At 38.4% G+C, this 25,828-nt stretch overlaps 2 protein-coding genes across 4 annotated transcripts in view; one reads left to right on the plus strand and one right to left on the minus strand.

Moving 5' to 3' along the window:
* Positions 1–227: 227 nt before the first annotated feature.
* On the minus strand, positions 228–3,072 carry LOC139941676 (uncharacterized). The gene is made up of 3 exons (XM_071938276.1): positions 2,681–3,072; positions 1,899–2,146; positions 228–1,438 (listed from the first exon to the last, which is right to left on the minus strand). The coding sequence occupies exons 1-3, from the start codon at positions 2,961–2,963 to the stop codon at positions 1,304–1,306; spliced, it is 666 nt and encodes a 221-aa protein (XP_071794377.1). The 5' UTR covers positions 2,964–3,072; the 3' UTR covers positions 228–1,303.
* Positions 3,073–4,013: 941 nt separating this feature from the next.
* The window catches only part of LOC139941635 (poly [ADP-ribose] polymerase tankyrase-like), a 49,345-nt gene continuing 27,530 nt past the window's right edge, over positions 4,014–25,828 (plus strand). Inside the window, exons 1-24 of one of the 3 annotated variants that reach the window (XM_071938224.1) lie at positions 4,014–4,236; positions 9,017–9,082; positions 9,822–10,026; positions 10,732–10,998; positions 11,988–12,230; positions 12,697–12,934; positions 13,388–13,669; positions 14,240–14,324; positions 14,557–14,664; positions 15,390–15,509; positions 16,004–16,084; positions 16,515–16,678; positions 17,278–17,387; positions 18,129–18,214; positions 19,324–19,480; positions 20,437–20,645; positions 21,106–21,327; positions 21,615–21,656; positions 22,353–22,478; positions 22,875–23,030; positions 23,624–23,764; positions 24,298–24,336; positions 24,883–24,964; positions 25,552–25,712. In XM_071938224.1, coding sequence (XP_071794325.1) covers positions 4,144–4,236; positions 9,017–9,082; positions 9,822–10,026; positions 10,732–10,998; positions 11,988–12,230; positions 12,697–12,934; positions 13,388–13,669; positions 14,240–14,324; positions 14,557–14,664; positions 15,390–15,509; positions 16,004–16,084; positions 16,515–16,678; positions 17,278–17,387; positions 18,129–18,214; positions 19,324–19,480; positions 20,437–20,645; positions 21,106–21,327; positions 21,615–21,656; positions 22,353–22,478; positions 22,875–23,030; positions 23,624–23,764; positions 24,298–24,336; positions 24,883–24,964; positions 25,552–25,712 — 3,483 coding nt within the window. In that variant the 5' untranslated portion in view covers positions 4,014–4,143. Of the gene's footprint in view, positions 4,237–6,647; positions 6,678–7,961; positions 8,011–9,016; positions 9,083–9,821; positions 10,027–10,731; positions 10,999–11,987; positions 12,231–12,696; positions 12,935–13,387; positions 13,670–14,239; positions 14,325–14,556; positions 14,665–15,389; positions 15,510–16,003; positions 16,085–16,514; positions 16,679–17,277; positions 17,388–18,128; positions 18,215–19,323; positions 19,481–20,436; positions 20,646–21,105; positions 21,328–21,614; positions 21,657–22,352; positions 22,479–22,874; positions 23,031–23,623; positions 23,765–24,297; positions 24,337–24,882; positions 24,965–25,551; positions 25,713–25,828 lie in introns of those variants that run through there. The other 2 variants (XM_071938240.1, XM_071938231.1) reach the window with 2 other exon arrangements.

Genomic DNA, 25,828 nt, shown 5'->3' on the forward strand with positions numbered 1-25,828 from the left:
AAGTGCCTTTAAGCTTAAATGTGATTTAAATTGCGTTTTATGTTGGTACACTTTTGTCTTTTGTTTTCAGCTGTAGCTAAAAAGCAGAGAGGTGGTATTCTGTATGCACGACGGTCATTGGTTCAAAACAGTTCGTTCTTTCACAAAAATGCTATCAACTATTTTTTTTCTAAATACCTCGTTTGAATTGTTCTACTGCACAAACTCAAAACATGACATAAACATCGTTTTATAGTTTTAATAATATTTAATGTAATGAAGCAAATATTTGTTATAATAAGGAAATTCGTTTATCACTTTGGGGCACCCTTTTTTATTATTTTTAGTTTAAGTCCAGTTTATGTGGCCCTTTTGTAAACATGCAATGCTAACAGGTTACCTGGGTCAAATTTCATAGAGCTGCTAAGCACAAAAATTTGCTTGGCATGAAATTTCTGCCTCAATAAAAACAGGATTACTAGCCAAATTTCAATGTGATTTTCAGGATGAGCAAACAACAGCTGAATACCAGTAACAAGTAATATGCAACAAATGGAAGTTTGGTTGGTAATCCTGTTTTTATCGAGGCAGACATTTCATGCTAAGTAAATTTTTGTGCTTAGCAGAAATCGAGCCCTGGTCTAAAGAGTTCTTTCCTCCATTACAGGCGTGGCAGGAGATCCTGTCTCTCACACAAGCTTCTTCTTATAGCGCCCTCTTGTGAGTCCCTCTCCTCCAGCCACGTTATAATTTCCCATTATTTTTTTTATGGGGACAGGATTTCCGGGGGATAGATTTCTTTATCAAAATAATTGATGAACATAGTAGTCAATAATTGCAACAGTATTAATTGATTTATGAAACATGTCTTTTTTAGAAATAAACCAATGTGTTGGTACATTGTTTCCAATGCCAAGAGATAAATGTTCATTATATTCATACATCTACGATTCAAATTTTAAAATAAATAATTTTAAAATGACCCTTCCCCCAGGAAGAAGTTTTCTTTGAGTTGAATAGAATGATAACAGAAAATCACACAAAATTAAGTTACAAAAAGTCAGAAAAAAAAAATAGAAATCCCAAAAGACAACACATATGTATGCATTCCATACAAATCACATTACAAAAACTATCAAATGTGAAGCAAAGATTGATTTCAAATTGTTCCTATCTTAAATATCATCTGGTATCAAACGTACCCAATTCCTTGTTGAAGCTCGACTGTTAAAATGTCTTCAGTAAAAGTATTCATTTCCTCTCAACTTCAGCAACAACTGTCCATTGAAGCCAACATTGACCAGCAACGTGATATTTCTGTGATTTAATTCTTGACATGTTCCCTTTGTTTAAGTTCAATTCTGATATTTGGAATGTTGACGCAAGAGTTGATCATATCCAGTCTCTGTTCAATCTTTTTTAAATCTGTGGTGAAAACTCTCAAGTTATGGCTTACATCCTGGGGTAAAAAAACACACAGAATCAAAGCATTAGAGGTAGCTGGTAGTTGGTAGGACCAAACCTTAACCTCAACTTTTGCAGGAGTGAGAGTCATTGTTGACACAAAACTCTGAAACCTGGATTGAGATCTTATTAAGAGGTACATTGAAATAATGGCACATATCCACCCATTGGTAACCCATGGAGTTATAAATTCAAATTAGCTTTTTAGAACAGTGTCATAAGCACCAAAAAAGTAGATCAAAGACCCGGGCTTATTTCACATGGATATAATATACAAATACAGCATGTTTGGTCTAAATCAGGCAGTTACACTTCAAAAAGTCTGAATTCAGATAAAAAGGTCTGAAATTTCTCTTTCCTGCAAATATTTGGACTTGGATTAGTATGCCTGCAGTACTGCGTCCTACATAGGCAGATGGGGGATGTTGAGGAAAGTTAAATGTATACAAACATACCTGGATGACGGATTGTGACTTTGCCAGCATCTGATTAGCTTCCCCTAACTCCTTGGCAGATAACAGGAATGCTCCAGCTACACAGTCATGCAATGTGGATTGAAGACTTGCATTTCTCTCTCGTAGTTTACGATGGAGCAGTGTATCAAACTTTGATATGTCTTTCTCAGAATGTTGGGACTCATTTTGTGATGTTGTACTTCCTGTTGATAGCGACTTTGAATCATCATTTCTGGGTGAAAGCTCAACTGTAAAAACAAAGATAATATAAGCTGTTATCATTATCCGTTTAATATTAAAAGTACCACTGACATAAATTGCAAACAAATATCATTTTGTACACCACAAAAGCAAGCTTGCATGCACAATGAATGAGTGTATTGACTTGTGGTTTTAAATTTAAGTAATGACCTTTGATAATACATTTATTCATTTTCAAAGAAAGAACAAAACAAGTAAGCACATAATTTCTGGCAAAAAGTGGAAAAGAATCCAACCCCCATTTTCATTTGCTATCATTTTTAAGTTAATCTTATTTGGCCTCTATACTGTTTTAGATGGGTGACAACATTAGAGTAAGATAGATTAGTTGGTAGAGCGCAACACCTTGATCTGGAGGTCACACAAAAGTAACTAACAGTCTAGTAGGTTCAAGTCCTCAGACAGAGTAGTGTACACTCACTTATAAGTGGCTAGTGTAGTGTAGACTGTAGTAGTACTAGTAGACTAGGCTAGGAACCCCAACCAAACACAACCAAAATACTTGAAGCAAAATGAGTTACCTTTCAATGGAGGGAGACCCGCATGTCTTATTCCAGCAGGGTCGGATGAGGATCGTTTTATCCTCGCTTCATCATCATCCTCATCATCTTCACTATCATCCGTTTCTGAAGCTTCACCCTGTACGACCACACCAGGCTGGGCCGATAGAGTACGCAGCGGGACGGGCCGTGATGTCGGCACGCCCAACGGCAACCTCTCCCCAATCATACCCATACTTCCTTCTTCTTCATCGGAGTCTGATTCTATAGCCTCACCATAAACACTTGAAACTATTTCTGACATTATTAACAATTTACTCGAAGTTGTTTTCCTAAGAAACTCCGAGGAACAGCTACACACACCAAAGTCAAAGATTGTGTTTACATTTTACTGACTGAATCGGTTTTGTGCACAATAAACAGGTACCAGTGACAGTTTACACAATAACGAAGCGTAAAGTCGTCTGGGTGCTATACAAAGAGCCGAGGATCGACCCTTACTTTGTGGGAACGATACCTGACTCATCCCAATGGGTATGGATTCTTTGGCCCTCTTTGAGACCCTGGCTTTAGGTTCTCAGTCTGCTCTGCTGTGTTCGATATATAGCCCCCGTTATAGCCCCGTAAGAAAGAGCGCACTTCCGAGTTTATCAAGCATATTATACACAAAAAAAGTACACACCCAATATATTACAATGTATAAAAGTTAGAATGCTTCAGATTTGTTTTCTTACAAATGGTTTTTGATGATGTTCGTTTCCGCAATAATAGCTCGAAGGCAATTATGCCTAAGTCTTATAGCTCAGAGTGAAAAACTCCCAAAACACACTCCTTCACATTTTTCTGCAAACTTTTTATACATTTTAGGCTGTTTACTTGTTGTTCTTATTGTTTTTGGGTTATGTTTGTTTCCTTTTTTGAGAAGGGGGGGGGTGGGGGGGGGGGGGTGACGTTTCACTTTGTGAATGATCTCGCATGGGGGGGGGGGGTGTCAAGGGTTCACTGGTTCCGCCACTGTCGTTCCATGAGCCACTCTGTCTAGCCACTCATGCAGTAGACCAACGGAGTGAGGTGGGGGCGGCACCCCCATCTTTCACCGACTTCTTTGATTTTTGCTAACTATTTTTTATTTTAATTATTTGATAGTTGGGGATCATTGCACCTCCCCCCCCCACCACCCATTCAACTACAAACAACAACCACATGACACTTTCACTTTCTGCCATGATTGCAACGCCAGTAAATCCCGGTAAATATTCCTGGATCCTAAATTACACACACTGAGTCCTTCAACCCAAAGGTCAACATTATGATGTAGAATATTATGCGCATTATGATTCATTGTGAACCGCCTCTCTTCACGTTCAAGTCTATACAAGCTTCCGTGTGTGTGTTTGGCTTGTAGACATTTTGTAAATTCACCTATTTCGGAGCTGGCAGAGTCGCGAGTTTTGGAGGATCATACCCCGGGCTAAGGTGCTGCCATGACCTCTCGGTTGCGCCAAACTCCGGCCGGACCGAGGACGGGTCGAAGCAGTGATGGTCAGAAACAGTCTGTATCGCCACCGCGTTCACAGGTAGGCAGACAAGTCTCGTCGCGTACGGCCTATGGTTGTTTCCCCATTTAGTTTCATATATGCGCATCTATGGCTTACATAAATATGTCATAGTTATTCATTATTTGCAGGGGGACTAGGGAAGTTTTATAATAACAAAATAATCGAAGTGAGTACTTCAAAGGAGCCGCCTTGCAAATGATGCGCTGCAATGATGTGTGTTGGCCTATTCATGTTAAACCACGACACTTCCCTTCCCCCTTGACACCACCCATCTTGAGAAATGCCGCATTTTATCCATGAGGCAAAGTTTCATCCTTTGGTAAGTTTCCAGTTGAAATATCAGCAGGACGAATGTCCCCTTACTTGGAAATAACGAGATGGGGTGCCTCCCCTGCTCCCCTCAAAATGAATTAATGGCCGCACCTCACACAGGGGGTAAAGTTCCCCATCACCCGATTGGTATTAAACTAACTATAAGGGCCGTATCTCCGGCGCCCCCCTCATGAACCAAGAAGTTTCCTTTATACCATATGGGTTTTTTTCAAAATGAAGGAAAAGTTTTGTCTCAGTGTCGGTACCTTCCCAAACTTGGTCTTAACAATTCCCGCACTAATCCCCTATCAAAACATCCCCCGCACCTGCTCAAAATGAACAAAAAATGGAGCCTCCCCAAATACTATCATCAGCTAGCTGTAGCCTCTAAAAATTAAAACAAATTAAATTCCTCCTCCTCCACCTTGCCATCCACCCCCCACCCCCCTCACCATGGACAAATGAAGTGCCCCCCCCCACCCCCACCCTCATCACTGTGTCCAGTTGGAAGTTTTGCCAGCTTTTGGTGGACCATTCTCAAAATTAAATTCAATGTGGTTTAAAACATTGATTCGTTGTGAGGATGGTCTTGTGCAACTACGCATATACAGCAATATTATTGCCAGACAAAATTATTATAGGGCATAATGTGTATTTCACAACTATAGGTTAATGCATGGGGGCCGGTGGACACCATGGGTACCTGGGCTGTCTAATGGGGGGGGGGGGGCAGAAAACCCACACAACTGATAGTGTAGTTAAACATTTTTGTATGAAACATTTTTGTATAGTTTCTGATAATAATGAAATGCGTCGATTATAACACACGGCTATCTTTATGAGCAAAAAGGACGGTTTCGCCCATTTTGTTCAACGCCAGTCATGGTCACGCACACAATGGAACACGCCTGCGTGGGTGTGTATTGGGTTTGTGCATATAGAACGTGTTATTGTGTGACGTGAATGCTCGTTTGGCTGACCTGGAATACTGAGGTCACATAGTCCTTCGGATATGTTATATGCAAACAGTAGTGTTTGTAAATTGAAGCATTTAAATACTTTAATAGCGCAATCGAACCTAGACACAGTCAACCTATGCACAATCAAATCAACAATACAAGTTCCTTTTTTACATACTGTATATGTCAACTGGTAATATTTCAAACTTATATAACACTAAGTAACAATTTAATGAAGGTCCATACATTTAAGAAACAGTTAATTTGAGAGTTCTTAAAGTTGTGTATCACACTTGCCGAATGATGTTGTGCGACATGGCCGGACCGGGGGGGGGGGGGAGCGGGGGGCGGCTGAAGGAAATGATTAAAGATCTGCAAATCGCCCGTGTATAAACACGAACACATGGCTGTGCGACTTGGATAGCACACATTTGGTAAGGGCCATTTTTCCATTGATTCACTCTTTAAACCTAAATAACATATATAGTGAGATAACGTTAGCACTGCAAGATGTTTGTCCTCATGCAAATGATTCAGGGCGTGGGGGTGGTTGGGGTTTGGGGGCTCCCACAACAAACACCAATGATACATATTAGCCTACATAAGAGCAAAGGGGGTAATGAAAAAATTGAAAGGGCACTTACATGAGAATTGAGAGCGATGCACACCGGGAGCTCGGGCCGGGGGCTTCTCCTCGAACATGAAACTGTGACCAACGCCCCTCTCTCTGCACACCGATGTTTTATACCACTTTACACATTCCAACATTGGGTACAATGGGTATCGAATACAAAGCAATCAACAAAAGAACCGTGCCCCAAAGGGGAAGTATGTCAAAACGGTATATATGCAAATTAATCATGGAATATTCGAGCGCATTACATAACATGCGAGAGTCAAAGAACTTGGAATGTTTAAAGGCAGTGGACACTATTGTTAAATACTCAAAATTATTATCAGCATAAAACGTTACTTGGTGACGAGTAATGGGGGAGAGGTTGATAGTATAAAACATTGTGAGAAACGGCTCCCTCTGAAGTAATGTATAGTTTTCGAGAAAAAAATGATTTTCCACGAATTTGATTTCGATCTGACCTCAGATTTAGAATTTGAGGTCTCGAAATCAAGCATCTGAAAGCACACAGCTTCTCGCAACTTTGACAACCGATTGAACTCAAATCATCAGAGGTTTGTTATTTTATGCATATGTTGAGATACATGAACGTGAAGACTAGTCTTTGACAATTAACAATAGTGTCCTAATTAGTGTCCAGAGTCTTTAAACTTAATGAACTACAACTAGTCCTCCATGAAAGTTTCACTCTCTTGTCCGAGTGGTGTCAGTTTCACTCTTTTGAGAGTGAAAGTCATGCACTCTTGTGGGACTCTTTTGGAATAAAATCTGAACGAACTTCTTCACTCTAAATCGAGTTGAATACCTATCCTTCACTTTAAAAAGAGTTGTCCTCCGAACGCGTGTTTTTTTTTCAAGAGAGTACCCTTTTAGACATTGATAAGAAGAGTCAAGGGAGATGAAATGTGAAGAAGATATACAGAAGCTGTTCAAGTTGGGATCCAGTCTTTCAAATAGTAGATGCAGAGAAATTATTTTGTATAATCTTGTGTATAAGATGAACGCTTTAGCAAGGATTATAGGCCTAACAAAACAATTTCAACTTAGAGAATTGCCTATTGCAATGACGTTCGCCCAGCCCAGCGCTAATGTTTAACGGCTCACTGGTCACGGTGATTAAAGTGCACCTGGCTAAGTTATGTTGAAGTTACATAAGTTGTTAGTATTTAAGGCACTTCAAGGTTTACTCGTGGTCTGTTTCCTTCGGGGTGCGCCACCGGGAGTCCGGCCGGCGGTGGGTAAGTTTCTGTTCATCAAGTATATTCTATACGTGGCTACGTTCAAGAAGAAACATCTAAACTGTATGAGTTTCGAACCCTTGGGCGGGATGGCCGGGATGGCTGGGGTGGGAGGCCATGGCAACCCGTCCATATTCGACGTTTCACTACAATAATTAATGGCAACAATGAGTAAGAAGCCTACAGCAGCTTTCGATAGTATAAAGCATTTTGAGAAATGTTTCACTACGAAGTAAAAAATAGTCCGCTGTATAGCCTAATTAATTTTGACCCTGACGTTGGCATTATCACATGGAGTTTAAGCGATAGGGCCATCTCATTTTGTTTTGGTGTAAACAACTTGAATGGTTCCAAATGTTAAGGTTTTGACTTTATAGAGCAGTTTAAAAATGCTAAGCATAGTGAACTGCATTTCTGTCATCAACAAGTTGTTTTTTTGGTTCGTTTTTGTTTGTTATGTTTTTGTTTAATTTTGATTATCGGAGCGCCTCCCTCGGCTTTCCTCTGTAATTATTCGTGCTGGACGCGTTACACTACATTTTCCAAAGTTAAATACTTCAATTGAAGAGTTTGGAACAAAACGGATCCGAAAAACGTTGACGCGACCGCAGACGCCCGACTGTGCTTTTGGCTGCCTGACTAAGTGCTGGTAATGACTCCGATAATTCACTTCATTTGCATGCAAATTAAATAAGTTGATGCATATTGGTACAATATGATGGTTATTAGCGCTGAGCACTTTGCAAAAATCTGCATGAATTTGTGGGAAGTGAAGCAAACGGTTTTAAAATTGCGATAAAAAAACGCGTACCGTTGAATGCATGCATCCCACAGTACACATCAATGATTGAAAAGCACAGATGCTTTTAACCGTCTATTTCCGACATCAATCACCGTTTCTTAATCTTATTTATTTTTAGGTGTTTTTTACTGTTTCATATGTCGAGCATATCATAGAGCAGGACAACTAGAACGCTTTCCATTGTAACTTGCATATAATAATCTGTTATTTCTAGTAATTTTGTATTCATATATTATAATCTGTGTAATTATCAGCAGGATTAATTTAAACAAAAACAGAACACTGGACTGCGGAAAAGTTTCCGTATGGCGCCACCACTTTTTCATTCGATATGAAGTAATATAGTATCTAATTTACCTCAATGATATATCCCTTTTTGAAAAAATGAGTGAAAAACTGGTGGCGCCATACGGAAAGTTGTCTTGGAGTGCTGCACAGCCAGGTTCTAAATCCAATCCACCCAACATGCCCCCAAAAGCCCCAAGTTATACACCTGTTCTGTACTGAATATTGCAGTGCCTAATGCACATCGATGCAAGGGCAAAAACCAAATGATGTTCTTCATCTATGATCCAAATTCAACATCCATTGATTCACTTGTAAAACTTGTATGTAGGCCTATTCTTTCATTTAAAAAAAAAATGGGAAAAAGTCACAACAAAAGAAAACAAATCTTGAAAGAAAGTGGCCGTCTCTCCCACAAAAGAAAAGAACAGTGAGTTTTAGAATCTTTTTAAAGAGCTTCTTCTCTTGTTGGAAAAGATTCCAAATCAAAACGCCACCTTGGGATTTATTATGACATAAAACAGTATGTTATTTATACTTACACTCATATAATTGTTTGTTTATGCAGCCACGACGGAAAGCAAGAATGGCGGAAGAGGGTGAGGAGCTAACCAATGGACCATCTACATCAAAGGTAAATACAAAAATGCACACAATACCTTGAAAGGAATGCATCATGTAATCACATTCAAAGGACCACTTCAAATAATCCAAAATATATGTATTAGCCTATGGCTATGCAAGATTTTTATACTTTATAAATTTTTTTATAACAGGTTTGTTATTTTATAACAGATTTGGACTGTTCAAATTGAAGCTTCAGATTTCTCTTGACTTTTTTGTTATTGATCATAACATTTCAAAACCGACAATAGGAGGCTACTAAATGCGTCTATTTGTTCTAAAGATTTGGATTAGATTGGCACTTTTAAAGAGACATGGTGAAAATTAAGGGTAAAGGATAACTACTCAAAATATGTATCAGGTCAAAAACTCACTTGGTAACAAGCAACAAAGAGCTGTTGATAATATAAAACACTGTGAGAAATGACTCCCTCTGAAGTTACATAGTTTTTGAGAAAGATAATTTCTCACTAAAGTATTTGAAGCTAAAAAAAACCTGCCGGCCTGAAGCCATTCTCGGCCATCTGAAAGCTCACAAATTTGTTATTTTTTCTTTCATTTTTTTCTGGCTACTTTGATGACCAATTGAGATGAAATTTTGATAGATTTATCATTAACTTATGCATATAATGGGATACACCAATTGAGAAAATTGGTCTTTGTCAATTACCAAAGGAGTCTAGTGCCTTTAAGTTAAACATTTAATATAATAGTTACTTGATTTGTGTTTATTTATTTTTGCTCACCAGGGGAAGAAGCGTCCCGTACCTTCCACTTCTCCTACCCTACATGCTTCTCCTCGTAGCCCACAGATTAAACGCAAGCGTATGCCAGCAGAATACTACCAATCAGATGTAGTAGATGCCATCTCAAAACAATCAGTAAGAACTCCAAATGCAGATAAAGAACTTTACTTTCAGAAGAACACCTACCTGGCTGTTAGAACTGAAAATGGTAAGTTGGTTTCAAGTATATTTATTTTCAATTGCATTTCTTGATGTTCATTTCAAGTTAAGAATGTGTTGAATCTAACCAACACTAAGATGAGTTGATTAGGTGTGATTAGGTTTTAAGTACCATGATCCATATAAAGTCGTTGCTAAAAACCAATTTTGATATATCGTCCTTCAGAAAGTTCTACAGAAGATTGAATGAAGGATTGCTTTTTTATCATTCTTGAAGCTTTACACTATACTCTAAACTTTGGAGAGATTTATACATGAAGTTTGTTTTGAATTACTTGTTTTACGAGAGATCGCATTACATCACAAGGTCTTAGACGGCTACTTCAAGGTGAGGGCTTACCGGTTACACTTAACTGACGCCAGGGATGTGTTGCCACCTACTCCTGGGGTTGAAATAGGGTTATCCCTTTCACAGTCTTAAAGGATGTAGGCATGGGTATCATTTCAACTAGGATCCTGGCTTGTAAAGGCACTACCTTCCCCACTTTTTACAAAGCAATATTATGGTTAAGTACCTTGCTCAGGGCATGAGTGTTTTGACCGGGAATCAAACCCAGCACTAGAGCTTGGGTCCGGTGATTTAAAATGCTTGGCCAGGTTCTGTGATACATAGCAGGTCCTATTTTGTAGAGGATGTTTTCTGATGCATCGTTGTCTGTGTTTGTTGTTAACTGTCTCAATGCTCTAATTTCAGGGAAGTATTTCATCTGTAAGACTGCTCAGAATGTCTACCACAAGACCAAGCTCTTCAAGATCTTATGGTTAGAGCTGAGATCGGAACCAGGAACCTATGAGATGTCTTATCGTGATACCATTGATATAGACAGCATCCTTACTGATGTAGTCATGAATAAACAGGCTGGGGGTCTGCTAGTCATGCCACGGAGTGAGATCGCACGAGTAGAGAAGGTTCTGGGACTTGCTATGAAGAAAGAGAATGGAACATCGGGCATTGATGACAGTAAGTATCCCTAAGGGTCATGTCACACGAGGCAATTTACAAGCAACCAGGTACAGACAATCTCAAAGAAATCAATTCATTTACATTTTAATGTTCACATATTCATGGGGATTGTAAGACATTGTTTGAGAAATTACTCATGTGCTTCTGAAGTATTTCTGTAACAAACACTGAGTTGCCATCAAAAGTTGCCTTGTTTGACAAGGCCCTTCCAATTTGGAAGTTACAATTTGCTTTAAAGGCAGTGGACACTATTGGTAATTCTCAAAATAATTATTAGCATCAAACCTTACTTGGTAACAAGCAATGGATAGCTGCTGATAGGGTAATACGCTGGGAGAAATGGCTCCCTCTGAAGTAATGCAGTTTTCGAGAAAGAAGTAATTTTCAATGAATTTGATTTTGAGACCTCGGATTTAGAATTTGAGGTCTCGAAATCAAGCATCTGAAAGTACACAACTTTGTTTTTTTTCTTTCATTACTTTCTTGCAACTTCGACGACCAATTGAGCTCAAATTTTCACAGGTTTGTTATTTTATGCATATGTTGAGAAGTCTGGTCTTTGACAATTACCAATAGTCTCCAGTGCCTTTGTCCAGTGTCTTTAATGTCAGAGCTCTATAATGTGAATTGAACACTTTACTTGTTACTCTTTTGGTTTCTAAACTTGCAATGTTTCCACAAAAATGATCGTAATAATAATTGGCTGGTATGCCGCAATTTTGATGCTTGGGGTATCAACATTATTTCATTACATCATCTCAGGTCCCTTTGGATTGGCAGCCTTTACAAGATACCCATTTACACTTGAGTGAAGAAAAGTTATTATAGTTGAGTGTCTTTGTTAAACTGTCATTACTTGGATTTGAACCCACGGGAAAAATACTGAGTGCTTTGATATGCCCCTAGAGGTGCTATATAAGAGCCTAGTATTATTACTATAATATTACTACTTACTTATGTTTACAAATTGCTTTTGTTTTCCTCAGCTCAACGATTCATGGAGATGAAAGATGTAAAACGTGTAGAGAGCAGTGATGAAGATGAGGATGAGGATAGTGAAGATGATGATGAAGACAATCCATCCACTTCTACTGCGATAAAAAGACCAATCAAGAAACTTCAAATCAAGAAACCCAAGCCTCAACCCAAAGCTAGAGCAGTGTCTCAAGCCAGTACACAGAGGGGGCGTGGCAGACCTAAGGGGGCAAACACTACAGCAACAAAGACAGGTAAACTAGAAGAAAATCACAAACATGTTCAGCAAGTACTTGAAGGCTGTTGAAAACAATGAGAGGTGACAACTTGCAAACATAGGATAATTAGTTTTCTAGTCTAGACTAAATTATGTGATTTTGTTTCCTTCATCTATTAGAGGGTAATATTTTCAAAGACCAGTGTTTTCAACTTGGGTTCAACTCATCATCGAAGTTGCAAAAAAATAATGAAAGAAAAAAACAAACATTGTTGCATAAATTTGTGTGCTTCAGATGCCTGAGAAAGGCTTCAGGCCTGAATTCTTTCTCAGATTTTGCCAAACTGCACTAATAGTATCGTCCGTACTTGCAAGTAAATGTCAAACTTGGACACGTTTGTCTGAGATCCAGACTCTGCTTTTTTTGTTAACATTAGTGCAGAATGTTATTACCTAAAACACCATATTAAGATGAAAACTCTCTTAATTTACTCCCATTTCAGTCGCAAAGAAAATCACTGCCAAGGCAAAGACAACAAGGGGAAAAGCTGCAGCTAAACCTGGCAAGAGAGGACGTAAACCCTTGAAGACAGAGAAGAAAACCAAAGAAAAGATCAAGAAGAAAAAAGAGAAGAAACTGAAAGAAAAGAAGAAGCCACGAGAGAAGCTTCATCCCAATGATAAGCTCATCCAGAGACCAGATATTGAAGTGGTGCAAAAGGATCCAATGTTTGAACTCAAGTAAGTCTTGTTGTTATTTCTCTTTAGAAGTCGGGGAACCAGAGCCCAATTTCAATAAGCCTATAGGCGGAAAAGCTTGCTAAGCACAGAATAGTATTGTTTACCAGAAACAGTGTACCAGTCAAAATAACATTATGTTAGGACTAGTCCTAGGCAGTGCTAAGAGATCGGACTAGTCTTAAGTTAGGAAGAGTTTGGTGAGATCAATGGCAGGTGGTGTGGAACTCTCCTTTTGCATTTTACATTTTTATCATGATCATTGTTCTTCTGAAATGTAAACTGCATATGACACTCTCTCACTCACTCCGCAACCCAAGTTACTTGAGACGAGCGTGATGATACACATGCCACACATCCTGATCCCTCATGTAGCCAGCTAGTTCATCCGTAGTCTCTAACCCTGTATCTTCTTTCACCGCCTTCAACATGCTCTTTTTATTGTGATCATATTAGGAATGAAAACGAGATGCCAGAGGTCTCCAAGTTTGTCTTGTGCAAGCGTACCATTCGAGCGGTCCTAACCAATGACATGCCACTCCTAAAGAAACTAGTAGACAACAAAGAGGTTCCTAATGTGATGTTGAATCGGAGTAATGATGTAAAACTATCTGCCTTGGACTATGCTGTGAGATTAGAGAACCAGGCTGCTATGAAGCTTCTGTTACCAGAGATTAGCAGTAACAAGCAACGTGCCAAGCTACCGGAAGTTATCATGGAACATCAGAGCCGTGGAAGGTAAACTTAGTAACTACAATTAGCTGTTAGGAGGGTTTCGTGGCCGAGCGGATAAGAGCATTTAACTCAAAGCTCTGGTGTTTCTGTTCAGCAGAGTTTGGGTCCGAGTCCTGGTCAAGACACCTGTGTTCTTGAGCAAGACACTGAGCTATAATTGCTTCTCTCCACCCAGGGGTAAATGGGAACCTGTTAGGGCAGAGATGGTTCTTGTGATTGATTAGCCTTGATTGCGCTACATATTTGGCAGCACAGGCTGTATACTCCACAGGGAGTTGAGATGGTTTAAGGAATTAATTAAATGGCCCAGTGATCAGGGGTAATAATGTTGGAAGCGCTTTGAGTCGCCCTTCAGGTGTATAAAGCACTATAAAATAAACATTTATTGCTTTTTATTGTTGCAAACTGCTTATCAACCAAAAGGACCTATGGTATTAATGACAAAAATAGTAAACGGCCTTCCTCGAACCCTAGCCTTTCTCGAAGGCTAAAATGGAGGTAAGCTTACATAATATTGAGTAGCTCTGAAAGCTTAAATTGTCTGACGGAGCTTTTGATTTCATCCTTTACTAGGTATAACTTCTTGAGTCTTGGTCATGCTGTACGAGATATTAATGTAGGGAGAGGAAGCAGAGAAGGTAACAATGCTTTTACAAAGGTAAGCTCAGCTCCTGTTAAATTTATCCTCTGATAACACATGCCTAGTAACGTAGAGTATGCACACGCATAATAAAAAATTCCCTGAAATTAGATTGAGGTTAGCGTGGAATTCCCAGCTTCCGTATGTATCGATTTTTTTGCTTGTGGAAAGCAGAACCATGAAATTTGGTCCAGATTTTAGCTTGTGATTGTATACATTTAACATTATTTTGCCACTTCCTTGGTTGTAGGATCTTGGCCATCACAGATCAAATGATGCACACATACTAGAAGCAATGACAACTGGAGTATCTCCAAAGACCATTGAGTTTATGATGGCCACTAACCCAGATGACAAGGTGAGTCTATTTAATGAGTACTGGGTGAAAGCTGTTGTGAAATAACATTTATTTTTCCATCCACTGTCTTAGAGGTAAAATATTGTTGTTTTACTGGTTTGGAAGCAAATACTACATTATTTAAACTATAAGAAGTTATTTGTGCTGATCATGTTTACTTTTGTGAGAAATTTTTGTAAAAATGAGAAGATATAAAGCCCTAATAACAACAATAATTACACAGCATTAATAAAGGCGCATTGAATTTGATGTAAAAACCATTCAAAGGCGCCGGTCAAGATGGAGAGAGGGAATTCTTAAGAGGTAGGAAAAGCAAGTGTGAACAGGTGTGTCTTAGTTGCTGCTAAAAAGGGGAGATGTTGTGTATTTTTCAGAAAGTGAATTCCAGAGCAATATGAATCCATCTTGCGTTCTATTAGCCAGAGTCCAATTTCATAGAGCTGCTTAAGCAGGAAATACTCCTCGCTAAGCAAAGGATGAGTGGGGCACCAGACACAACAATAACAATTTGGCTGTATCGTGTTTCTGTTAGGTAATATTTTTCTAGTTGGACACATTTTTGTTACGCACTGTTTTTCGGCCAAACCAACCAACCAAGCACATTGGGCTTTGTGGATGCATGAGGTGGTTAACTGTACTGAATTACCATCCTTCACGTTTTCTTAAATATGGAGGTGTTTGTTTGATTGTTTACTTGAATGTTTGTATTTACTTTGGACTTGTAGTGCCTTGTAGAAGAGAATATTGTTGTTGCAGTAAAAGCAGGCCATCGATTGTTAGCTGGTCGTCTGATCCAGAAATGCAATCAATCTGGTGGACGTTACTTCAACAAACTTCATGAAGAGGTAAGAGTTATTATTAGACCTTTTCCCTTAGCATGCATACTACCCTGACCCCCCCCCCCCTACTTATCGCTCCTTAAACTGCCTGCACCACCCTGCCTATTACTCCTCAAGACCAGTATTGGAACCTACACTCTGCTGATCAGAAATTCTGCTGATCAGAATCACCAGAGTTTGAGCCCAGAGTTATTGACTGTTCAGCTGTGACCACAACAACAATAAGAAATCATTTGTATAAAAATAGCAACAATACTTGGTAGTTAGTAAAGCCTGGTTGATACTTTCTGCGAATGCGAATGTGATATGAATTTTGACATCACAAAATTGCAACAAAAAATTTCTCAAAAAAATTGTTCCATTTGTAGGAAGTATGAACTGGGCTGCAGGCATGTTTTTCTTTAACCTTATTGTTAAAAAATATGCCCAAATTCCCCATGGCATTGAAATAAGAACTATTAGTGGAATATTTCTTTGATTGATTAACTTGTTATTGCTAGGTTCTCCTGAATGATAAAGCTGAGAATCTATCTCCATTCAAGGCAGTCTCAGTCAAGAAGAAACCATATGACAATCACAGAGTAAGTTTCACTCAAGCTGTTTTGTATAAACTTGGACCATGGAAAGGACAATGGATGCCTGATACTTCATGGAGGCAATTGCCATCGTTGCCCTTGGTCAATGTCTTGGTGCCCCTTGTATTAAAATCAACATTTCTTATAGACGCACCCTTTACCAAGGAAAAAGCACCTTGGTGCCCTAGTCCTTTGTAAAACGAAGCTTCAGACCTCCAAAGAATACATTACTAAAAAGACATAATTACCCCAAAAAAGAAATATCAATGATCGTTTCTTGTTGTTTATAGATGAGTCCACTTCACTATGCTGCTATCAATCCAAACCCTAAGATCTTAGCTAAGCTATTATCAGTCTGCCCTGAGTATGCTCTAGCTGATATAAGAGGAGTTAAACCTATTCACTAATATACATGATTGTTTGTTGTTGTTTATAGATGAGTCCACTTCACTGTGCTGCTATCAATCCTAACCCTAAGATCTTAGCTAAGCTATTATCAGTCTGCCCTGAGTATGCTCTAGCTGATATAAGAGGAGTTAAACCTATTCACTATGCAGCAGCATGCGATGGCAGTGGGCCTCTAGAGTTCCTGCTGGGAAGGTAAGCTTCAATATTATACTTCTTACTCCTACAAAGTTATTGTTTGACGAGAAAATATTATACACATATGGACTGGCAATAAGGTCACTAGAGCGGGGGGATAGATGTGAGCTATTTACCAAATTATGCCAGTCCATATGTGTTTTATAACACACCTCGGTCCAAGCTATGAAATAATAAAAGGAACTTTTTTTGAGGGCGCTGTAACCAGTCACAAATATAAATTCTTTTGCCTGCTTCAGGAACTATTTCCCGCAAATAATGTGTGTGCTTGAAGTATTGGCGCGCATCTACTTTGACAGTAGTGCAAATCTCATGCACTATCCTACATTAGTTAACCCCTCGTGACTGTGTTTCAGCCAACCAGAGTGCAGAACAAACAAGATGTGTTTCTTTTACACGCTAATGATCATCTTAAATGTGTTTAAACCACAATAGATAAGTAGAAAACAAAGTTTCTTGAATCTCTAGACTTAAAAATAATACCATTTTGTTTTATTCTTCTTGGAACAACTAGTTGACTGGAGTGAATCTAAACCATTTTGGATCTATTGATTACCATGGTAACCTATAAGTGTAATTTCTGATTTGCCCAATAGAGGTTTGAATCCAGATGAGACTGATAATAAAGGCACAACTCCACTCATGGTGGCTGCAAGATGTGGACGTCTACAAAACATTGAATTACTCCTCAAGAAAATAGAGTCAGGTCAGTTTGGAAACATTCAATTGTCATCTTCCATTGTCTGATGATAACAATGACAAGTTTTTTTTTCATTTTATATGTTGACATAAGCTTAACATCTTATAAGACAAAACTAGGTGTTAGTAAACTGGGTTGTGGTGTGAAGGTTAGTAATAATATTAACAATACAAGTGGCTTCTTACGAAGCCTTCATATCCGTCACTCAGTGAGGCTCAAGGTGCTTCAACATTCAGTATTTTCTTAAAAAAGTTATTGTGGAGCTACATTTTGAAGTATGATGACTATTCTCTCACATAGCACCATGTAATGGTTTACAAGGTGCTGTGGCCCAATATGCTGCCAATCAAACCACGAACACCGGGGCGAACTACTCCTCTTTTCGATATGTGCACTGGGTTCTTTTATGTGCCTTACACAACACACGTGGCTCAACGGCTTTACATGTACGCCTCATCCGAAGGAGGCAGCAATAATGATTAAGTGTCACGACTCTTATACCCACACTCTGCTGAACAGAAACACCAGAACTTGAGTCTGGGGCTCTAATAACTAAACTAATGAAAATCCAAGAAACATTCTGAAAGTTTGTACTTTTACTAAATAAAACACAAAGCACAATCCCTCAAAGACTCATTAAATATTTGCATTTTGTACTGGTTGTCAAATAAGCAGAACCCAGATTTACCATGACCATTCTGAGACTTGGTAACCAACTCAATAATACTGTGTTTATTTAATTAACAGATAGCAATGATGAGCTGGTTGGTGTGAAGAGGAAATCAGCCTCGGCAGAGTACCCCATACATTATGCAGCTAGAGCAGGACATGTGGTATGTAACATAACAGTTTAACAAACACTATTATTATTACTTTATTAAAAAACATTCAAACTTGGCAGCCAGAGGCTGAATTGCGTTTAAAATACATACAGAGGAAAAGAAAATATAAATACTATTTTTAAAATTACAGAAAAACAATAAGAAACATAAAAATATTTATTTATGTACAATTTCAATATTCACAGTCTAAAATACACCAATACTGTCCACTGGGAAGGGAAAATATACTTCTTGCTACATGTGTACTCTGATAAGTGCTTCAAAGCTAGAAGCCAGAAGGCAACATACATCAAATGTAGTCATCTTCACTCACTAGGCAAGCTCACTGATCAAATAGTTTAAGGACTGTGTCATAAATATTGGAATAGGTGGGGTTTAGTCAGCTGTGAACTGTGGCTTGCAGATCCTTGGCTCAGTGCGACATATCATAGTTAAATAAAGGCAGTGGACACTGTTGGTAATTACTCAAAAACAATTATTAGCATAAAACCTTATTCCGTAACAAGTAATGGGGAGCTGTTGATGGTATAAAGCATTGTGAGGAATGGCTCCCTCTGAAGTAACAGAAAGAAGTAATTTTCTACGAATTTGATTTTGAGACCTCAGATTTAGAATTGAGGTCTCGAAATCAAGCATTTGAAAGCACACTACTTCGTGTGACAAGGGTGTTTTTCTTTCATTATTATCTCTCAATTTCGAAGACCAATTGAGCTCAAACTTACACAAGTTTGTTATTTTATGCATATGTTGAGATACGCTAAGTGGGAAGACTGGTCTTTGACAATTACCAATAGTATCCAGTGTCTTTAAGTCCAGTTCATACTTCCTGTGAATGTAAATGCGAAGCAAATTTTATAGTGAGGCATTAATCACTTCACTCTCCCCTTCCAATCGTGATGCAAGAAAATTTGCTTTGTACACAAGATTCTATGTCACTAGAAGCCAAACGGCAATAAGTGTTTATAGCATTGTCATGTCACATTAGTTTAGGTCATCAAGTCCACAAAGTAGTTACTGTACCAGCTGGTTTTTCATTGCACATCTTGCTGTACCTCCATGCATACCACACATTCATTGATTTGTTTATTAATTAACTACAGGAATGTGTGAAGAGTCTTGTGAAGCACGGTGCAGACATCGAAGCAATGGTCTCAGCATCTAATAATAAAGTCACCCCATTAATGATTGCTGCTCAATCTGGATTTTTCAATCTAGCTAAAGCTCTCATTGAAATGAAGGCAATTATTGCTAAGAAAGGTAAGTGGATTCAATCCAGAATCGGGTAGACAATAACTGATTGAAGATTAAACAGCAATTGTGGCATGTCGTGGCTGAGTGGTCTAGTTCACCAGACCCAAGCTCTGTTGTTGTCAGCAGCAGAGTGTGGGTTCTAATCCCAATCATGACACTTGTGCCTTTGAGCAAGGCTCTTAGCTATATTTGCGTTGTGAAAAGTTGGGAAGGTAGTTCATTCTGCTCTACGAGCCAGGCTCCTAGTGGATGATATTCATGCCTACGTCATGAATGGCCACTATCCAATAGTGACTCTACTAAGTCAAATCACTGAGTCTGTTTCTTTGATATAACAGATAAGATTAAGCGTACTGCACTGATGTTAGCGTGCATGAATGGCCACTATCCAATAGTGACTCTACTAAGTCAAATCACTGAGTCTGTTTCTTTGATATAACAGATAAGATTAAGCGTACTGCACTGATGTTAGCGTGCATGAATGGCCACTATCCAATAGTGACTCTACTAAGTCAAATTACTGAGTCTGTTTCTTTGATATAACGGATAAGATCAAGCGTACTGCGTTGATGTTAGCGTGCATGAATGGCCACTATCCAATAGTGACTCTACTAAGTCAAATTACTGAGTCTGTTTCTTTGATATAACGGATAAGATCAAGCGTACTGCGTTGATGTTAGCGTGCATGAATGGCCACTATCCAATAGTGACTCTACTAAGTCAAATTACTGAGTCTGTTTCTTTGATATAACGGATAAGATCAAGCGTACTGCGTTGATGTTAGCGTGCATGAATGGCCACTATCCAATAGTGACTCTACTAAGTCAAATTACTGAGTCTGTTTCTTTGATATAACGGATAAGATCAAGCGTACTGCGTTGATGTTAGCGTGCATGAATGGCCACTATCCAATAGTGACTCTACTAAGTCAAATCACTGAGTCTGTTTCTTTGATATAACAGATAAGATCAAGCGTACTGCGTTGATGTTAGCGTGTATGAATGGCCACTATCCAATAGCAACTCTCCTACTAAGGAAAGGAGCTGATCCTAACACTAAGGACTCTTCAGGGAACACACCTATCCACTATGCAGCTGCGTATGGCTGGTGGCACTGCCTCAAACTACTCCTCAAAGCTGGTGGAGATCCTAATGTATCAAATGATTGGAAGGTCAGTTGGAACTTTAAATTCTTATTTTTATTCTGACATTATCGAGCCCCAAGATTCAGGTTATCATAATAATGATGGACATTTATAAAATGCACCTTGTCTATCATAAATGACACTTGTCAATGAGGGACTTTTGGGACGCTTGGTGGCAGCAGACTTACCAGGTAAATCCATTGTTATTGGACTCTGTAGACTATGGAAATTTACCTGGTAGGTCTGCTGCCACTTAACGTTCCAAAGTCTCTGATTCAGAGGAGCTTGTTTAGAATAATTTAATGTATGGACAAAGCAACCAGAGAACAACACCTTGGAAGGGATAAATTGCTGCCAGACCATGCCAAAACACAGAGGCAATCCCTTCTTTTTATGATAAATATACTAAGTTACACATTACACAAATCATGGGACCTAGCTTGACGTCAATCTTTATTCTTGTCCAATATTGCAATCTTTTTGGCAGATTCCACCTCTTGGTGTAGCGTTGATGAAGGGTCACGTTGGCTGTGCAGATCTTCTACTAGAGCAACCAAATGTTGATCTAAACTTCAGAGATGATAGTGGAGCTACCCTGGTTATGTTAACTGCTGCTAGTCCTATGACTAAATACATGGTAGATCAGATGAAATACCTCATCAGGAAGAAAGCTGATCTTAGCCTGGTGGACATCAACAACAGAAATGCAGTCAGTATCTATTTCAGTTTATTCTTTAATAGTAAAAAACATTAACAATATATTAAATTACTCAAATATAAGTTGGTATAAAAACTTACTTGGTAACAAGCAATGGAGAGCTGTTGATAGTATACAACATTGTGAGAAACCACTCCCTCTGAAGTAATATAACATAGTTTTTGAGATTAAGGTAATTTCTCACTAAAATATTTGAATCTAAAGAAGACTTGAAGCCAACTTAGTGCAACAAGGGTGTTCTTTTTTTTAATTATTATTTTCTATTTATTATTTTCCAGCTTCACTACTTGGCTGCAAGTGGAATGCCCACTGTGTATGATGTAAGTATATTGAGTATTTATCCAGACATCCTTATTTGGGGTTACATTTTATGAGGTTTTTTGTGGTCCCCTTTTTTTTTATTGGGGGGGGGGGGGACCGGACGTAGTAATAATATCTTGTGAATATTTTTATTTATGATGTTTGTATTCAACTGAAAGAAATCTTTCTGGTATAAATAAGTTCTATTTAGGTTTGCTACATTTTCATTTTCCTTTGAACGTACTACTAATCGGACTACTATTGTCAAGTAAATCTTGACGTTTCTGAAGATTGAGTGGATAGCAATAATTCCTGGGAGATCGTTTTGGATCTCAGAAAGGTTCTCTATCAAATGTCTGTTTGAAGAAACTTCTCTAGGTTTCTCATTATATTAATTCTGAAATAAACTCGTTTCACATTTATCTTTATTCATAATCTTGATCTAACTTCATAGATCTAGTTAATTAGAAAATATTGCTCAAATTTTTTCTGCTTTAGAGCAAAAATAAGTAGCATACCAGTCACAGTCTGTACTTCAGAGTCACAGTCTGTTAAGCATACTGTGTACCAGTCGCAGTCTGTTAAGCATAATTTTGTTGTGCTAAAGCTACCTTTTGCGCTAAGCATCTTTGTGAAATTGGGCCTTAATCTGCCTTAACTTTGTGATGAATCCTGCCGTCTCTACAAAGCTTTACTCCATGTGTTTTCCTATACAGCCTGCAGAGAAAGAGGCACAGAAGAATTCCATATTAGATCTAGCTAAACTACTCATAGACAAGGGATGTGATGCTTCGGCCAAAGACAAGTCTGGTAACACTCCTATCAACCTGGCTCTACAACAGGTGAGTTGCGTAGTCTGGTAACACACCCCTATCAACATAGGTCTGTGAAAGCCATGGATTGATTTGGGTAATCAAACTGAGCAAATGGATAACTTGAACCATTTTAGATCCAGTGTGAACAGCCCAGGAATTGTAACTTATCTGTTGTATAATTCATCAGGATATTGCATTGTTCATAATATTGCCGTTGTTATATGACCGTTGTTAATTCACAATGTCAGTTTGTACAACTCATAATCTTAGACAGCAAGTCAACCAAGAGTAATGAATGAAAATTGATTTATTTCCCAAGCTCTGTGAAAAGAAATCACAGGCATATTACTTGGGTTTCTGAGTAATAAGCTTTATCCCATATGCAAGTTTCCATCTATTAAACTGTTTTTATTCTTCTTACAGACTAACTTCAGTATGGAGCTAGTCAAGCTGTTCTTGAATAAAGGCTGCAGCCTCTCCTTTGATGTGGGTACTAATCAAACCAATGCACTCCATGTCATGGCAACACACTGTAGTCATAATGATATGGGAGTCCTACTACCAATTATTGCCAAAACGGTAAGATGTTTCAATATTATACATCAGTTATTTGTTCATGTACAATTTGTTTTATATTATCATCATCATCATCATTTGGCAAAGACTTGTGTCCGTGGCCGCCTCATCCTCAAACTGTAATGGAATCACGCTCTTTCAATCGCTTTCCTACACTTATACCACTATATTATCAGCAGGCAAGACACTTCTGCAACGTAGCAAGTTGTCAATGAGATAAAAATAAACATTGGAATTTATTCAACACTTGTCTAATTTCTTTTATATTGATTATAAATTTGTTTTGTTCCTATTTGATTTTGACTGATACATTCAGCAAAACACCTAAAGCAATTTGGACATTCTTAGTTTAAGCAGATAATGAAGCTTATCAAGTTTGTGCTAAGTAGAATTGAGCAGATTACCAGGCCATATGGTACATGGGTTATGATATTTTATCTGGTAACCTTTTTCTGGTAAGCAAAATATTGTCATGCTAAGCTGCATTTGGGGCTTAAGCAGCTCTGTGAAATTGGGACCAGTACAGGTTAGGTCTCCATTTCTATCAATCCAAATTTGATGACAGTCTGAATGAATTGTGTTTTATCTTGATACAGTTGGACAAACAGAAACCAGATGACTCGATGGATGATGACTCAGCTACCAAGAAATCCTTGACAACGTTAGAAGAAGCAGCTAAGACAACAGATGGGCAAGGATGTACACCACTGCTAAGATGTATCATCAAGAATGCTAGCGTATGTATACCGTACTAGAAACACAACTCATTTCATGTTATCTTCTGTCTTATAGCACCAGAACAAAATGAAGAAAAATTTGTGTAGGCTTTGTACTTCAAAGGAAGAAAATAACTTCTCATTATGTCAAAACCTTTAGCTTTGTACTCATGAGCTGAATCTCTAAACCTCCTGAAGTGTAACATTCCTGTGGTTCTGAGTTTAGAATAAGGATGAACACCTGGGCTGGATTTTACAAAGAGTTAAGACTAGGCTTATCTCAAGTTAAGACAAGTTACTCCTCCTAACTTAGGACTAGCCTTACGTTTTTAATATCTCTTAGGACTAGTCCATAGTTTGTGAAATCAACCCCAGGCCTGCAAACCAATTCTCAGGAATGTTCATTTACACCAAATAAGTTCACCTTGAAGTGCGGTCCATCCCTGTGAGTTTGACGATATCCCATACAAAAATACCTGATACTACTAGTTAGATTTATTTGCAAAGTTCTCATCTTTATTTGAAGTTTATCCAATGTCTTCTTATTATTGCAGAACAAGGATAACCCAGCGAATGTACTCAGCATGCTTGGGGTAAGGCACTAAATAACTGTTCATGCAATATTAATCCATATTGTAAATACTATGTAAAGTACTTTTGTGTCATCTGCCTAACACAATCCTAGATGGACAGTCAATAATAATAATTATGATACCATTTTACAATAACCGTATCAACATGCTTTACATTAGTGCGCCTTGAACACCCAGAAGGGTGGATACATGCGCATTACAAGTCTTATTATTACTATTATTATTATTATTAATATTATTATTATTGGGTCTATAACATTCCTTTAATCTTTCTCAGCTTCCTTGGGAGTATACAGCCCCGAGCTGCCATAGGGTTCCAAAAGCTTTTTTATACACAATATCAACCGCTACCCTCGCAGGTACCCATTTATACCTTAGGCACAAAGATATTAAGTTTTGCAGGGAGTTTCTATCATATTAGATAAAACAAGGTTACAAAAACATTTTAGAATGATAAGACGTAGTTAAATAAATTCAATTGAGGGGAGTTGATTTAGCAAGATTCTCTTCTGTCTTTCCCCTCCCCTATTCCATTCCTACTGTTAGGCACTAATTGATATCGCTAAATCCGATGTAAATGCAGTAGTTGAGAAGAGAAAGACTGGCCAGACAGAGTCAAGAGAGTATGGTGAGTAGACAATTACTCAATAGCTGACTACTGAGATTTGGCTGGTTTAGTTTGTCTTATTTGGGTACAATGACTTATCAATGAGACTGTGTTGTAGGAGAATGTCTTAACTGGCATCAACATGAACCTGGAAAAAAGGCTTTATAATGTTCAAAAGAATGCTGCAAGATTGATTCTAAATACTCAAATAGGATTTATCAGTCCTCGTCTATTCAACCTACATTGGCTTCCCATCACTCACAGAATCATCTTCAAAGTTATGATCCTGATCGAATTGAGATCTCAACGAGACATCTTCATTCGTCTACGTCATGCTCCCTTTTTGTTGTGCCAAGAACTCGCTTTTCAACTTTCGCAGAGAGATCATTCTCTGTATATGGCCTCAAAATGTGGAATAAGCTTCCTACACAGATCAGAAATGCCAGCTCACTCACCTCATTCAAGACACTCCTTAAAGCTCACCTGTTCCAGCAGGCTTTCCATTCAACTGTGCCTCAGCGCCTTTGGATTTTGGCGCTCTATTAATGGCTGATGATTGATTAATTGAATATAAGACCATTTGAATGTGTTTTATTTCCCATTTTCAGAGCTGGTGAGTGCCCTTCATTTGCTGGCCCTGTCCAACAATCTAGCTGCTTTGAACATACTACTTAAAGCTAAGCCTCAATTGGACATACAAGACCAAGGTGGATATACACCCCTACACAGAGCCATCCTACACAAGAGGCAAGAAAGTGCAAAACTACTGGTAAGAAATTGCTCTTTTATTTAGATGATGATTCATCATAACATTAGACCCAAGCTCTGTGAGGCAACTCTAATGATTATCTATTATTTATCTATTCTGGCTATGAAGCTAAGGGT

This window comes from Asterias amurensis, chromosome 1, assembly GCF_032118995.1.
Source record: "Asterias amurensis chromosome 1, ASM3211899v1".
Taxonomy (NCBI): domain Eukaryota; kingdom Metazoa; phylum Echinodermata; class Asteroidea; order Forcipulatida; family Asteriidae; genus Asterias; species Asterias amurensis.

Coding starts and splice junctions, on each gene's coding strand:
- LOC139941676 (XM_071938276.1), bottom strand. CDS start 2,963: ATGTCAGAAATAGTTTCAAGTGTTTATGGTGAGGCTATAGAATCAGAC. Junction 2,147..2,680: donor GGGTCTCCCTCCATTGAAAG/GTAACTCATTTT, acceptor TTGTTTTTACAG/TTGAGCTTTCACCCAGAAAT. Junction 1,439..1,898: donor AGTCACAATCCGTCATCCAG/GTATGTTTGTAT, acceptor TTTTTACCCCAG/GATGTAAGCCATAACTTGAG.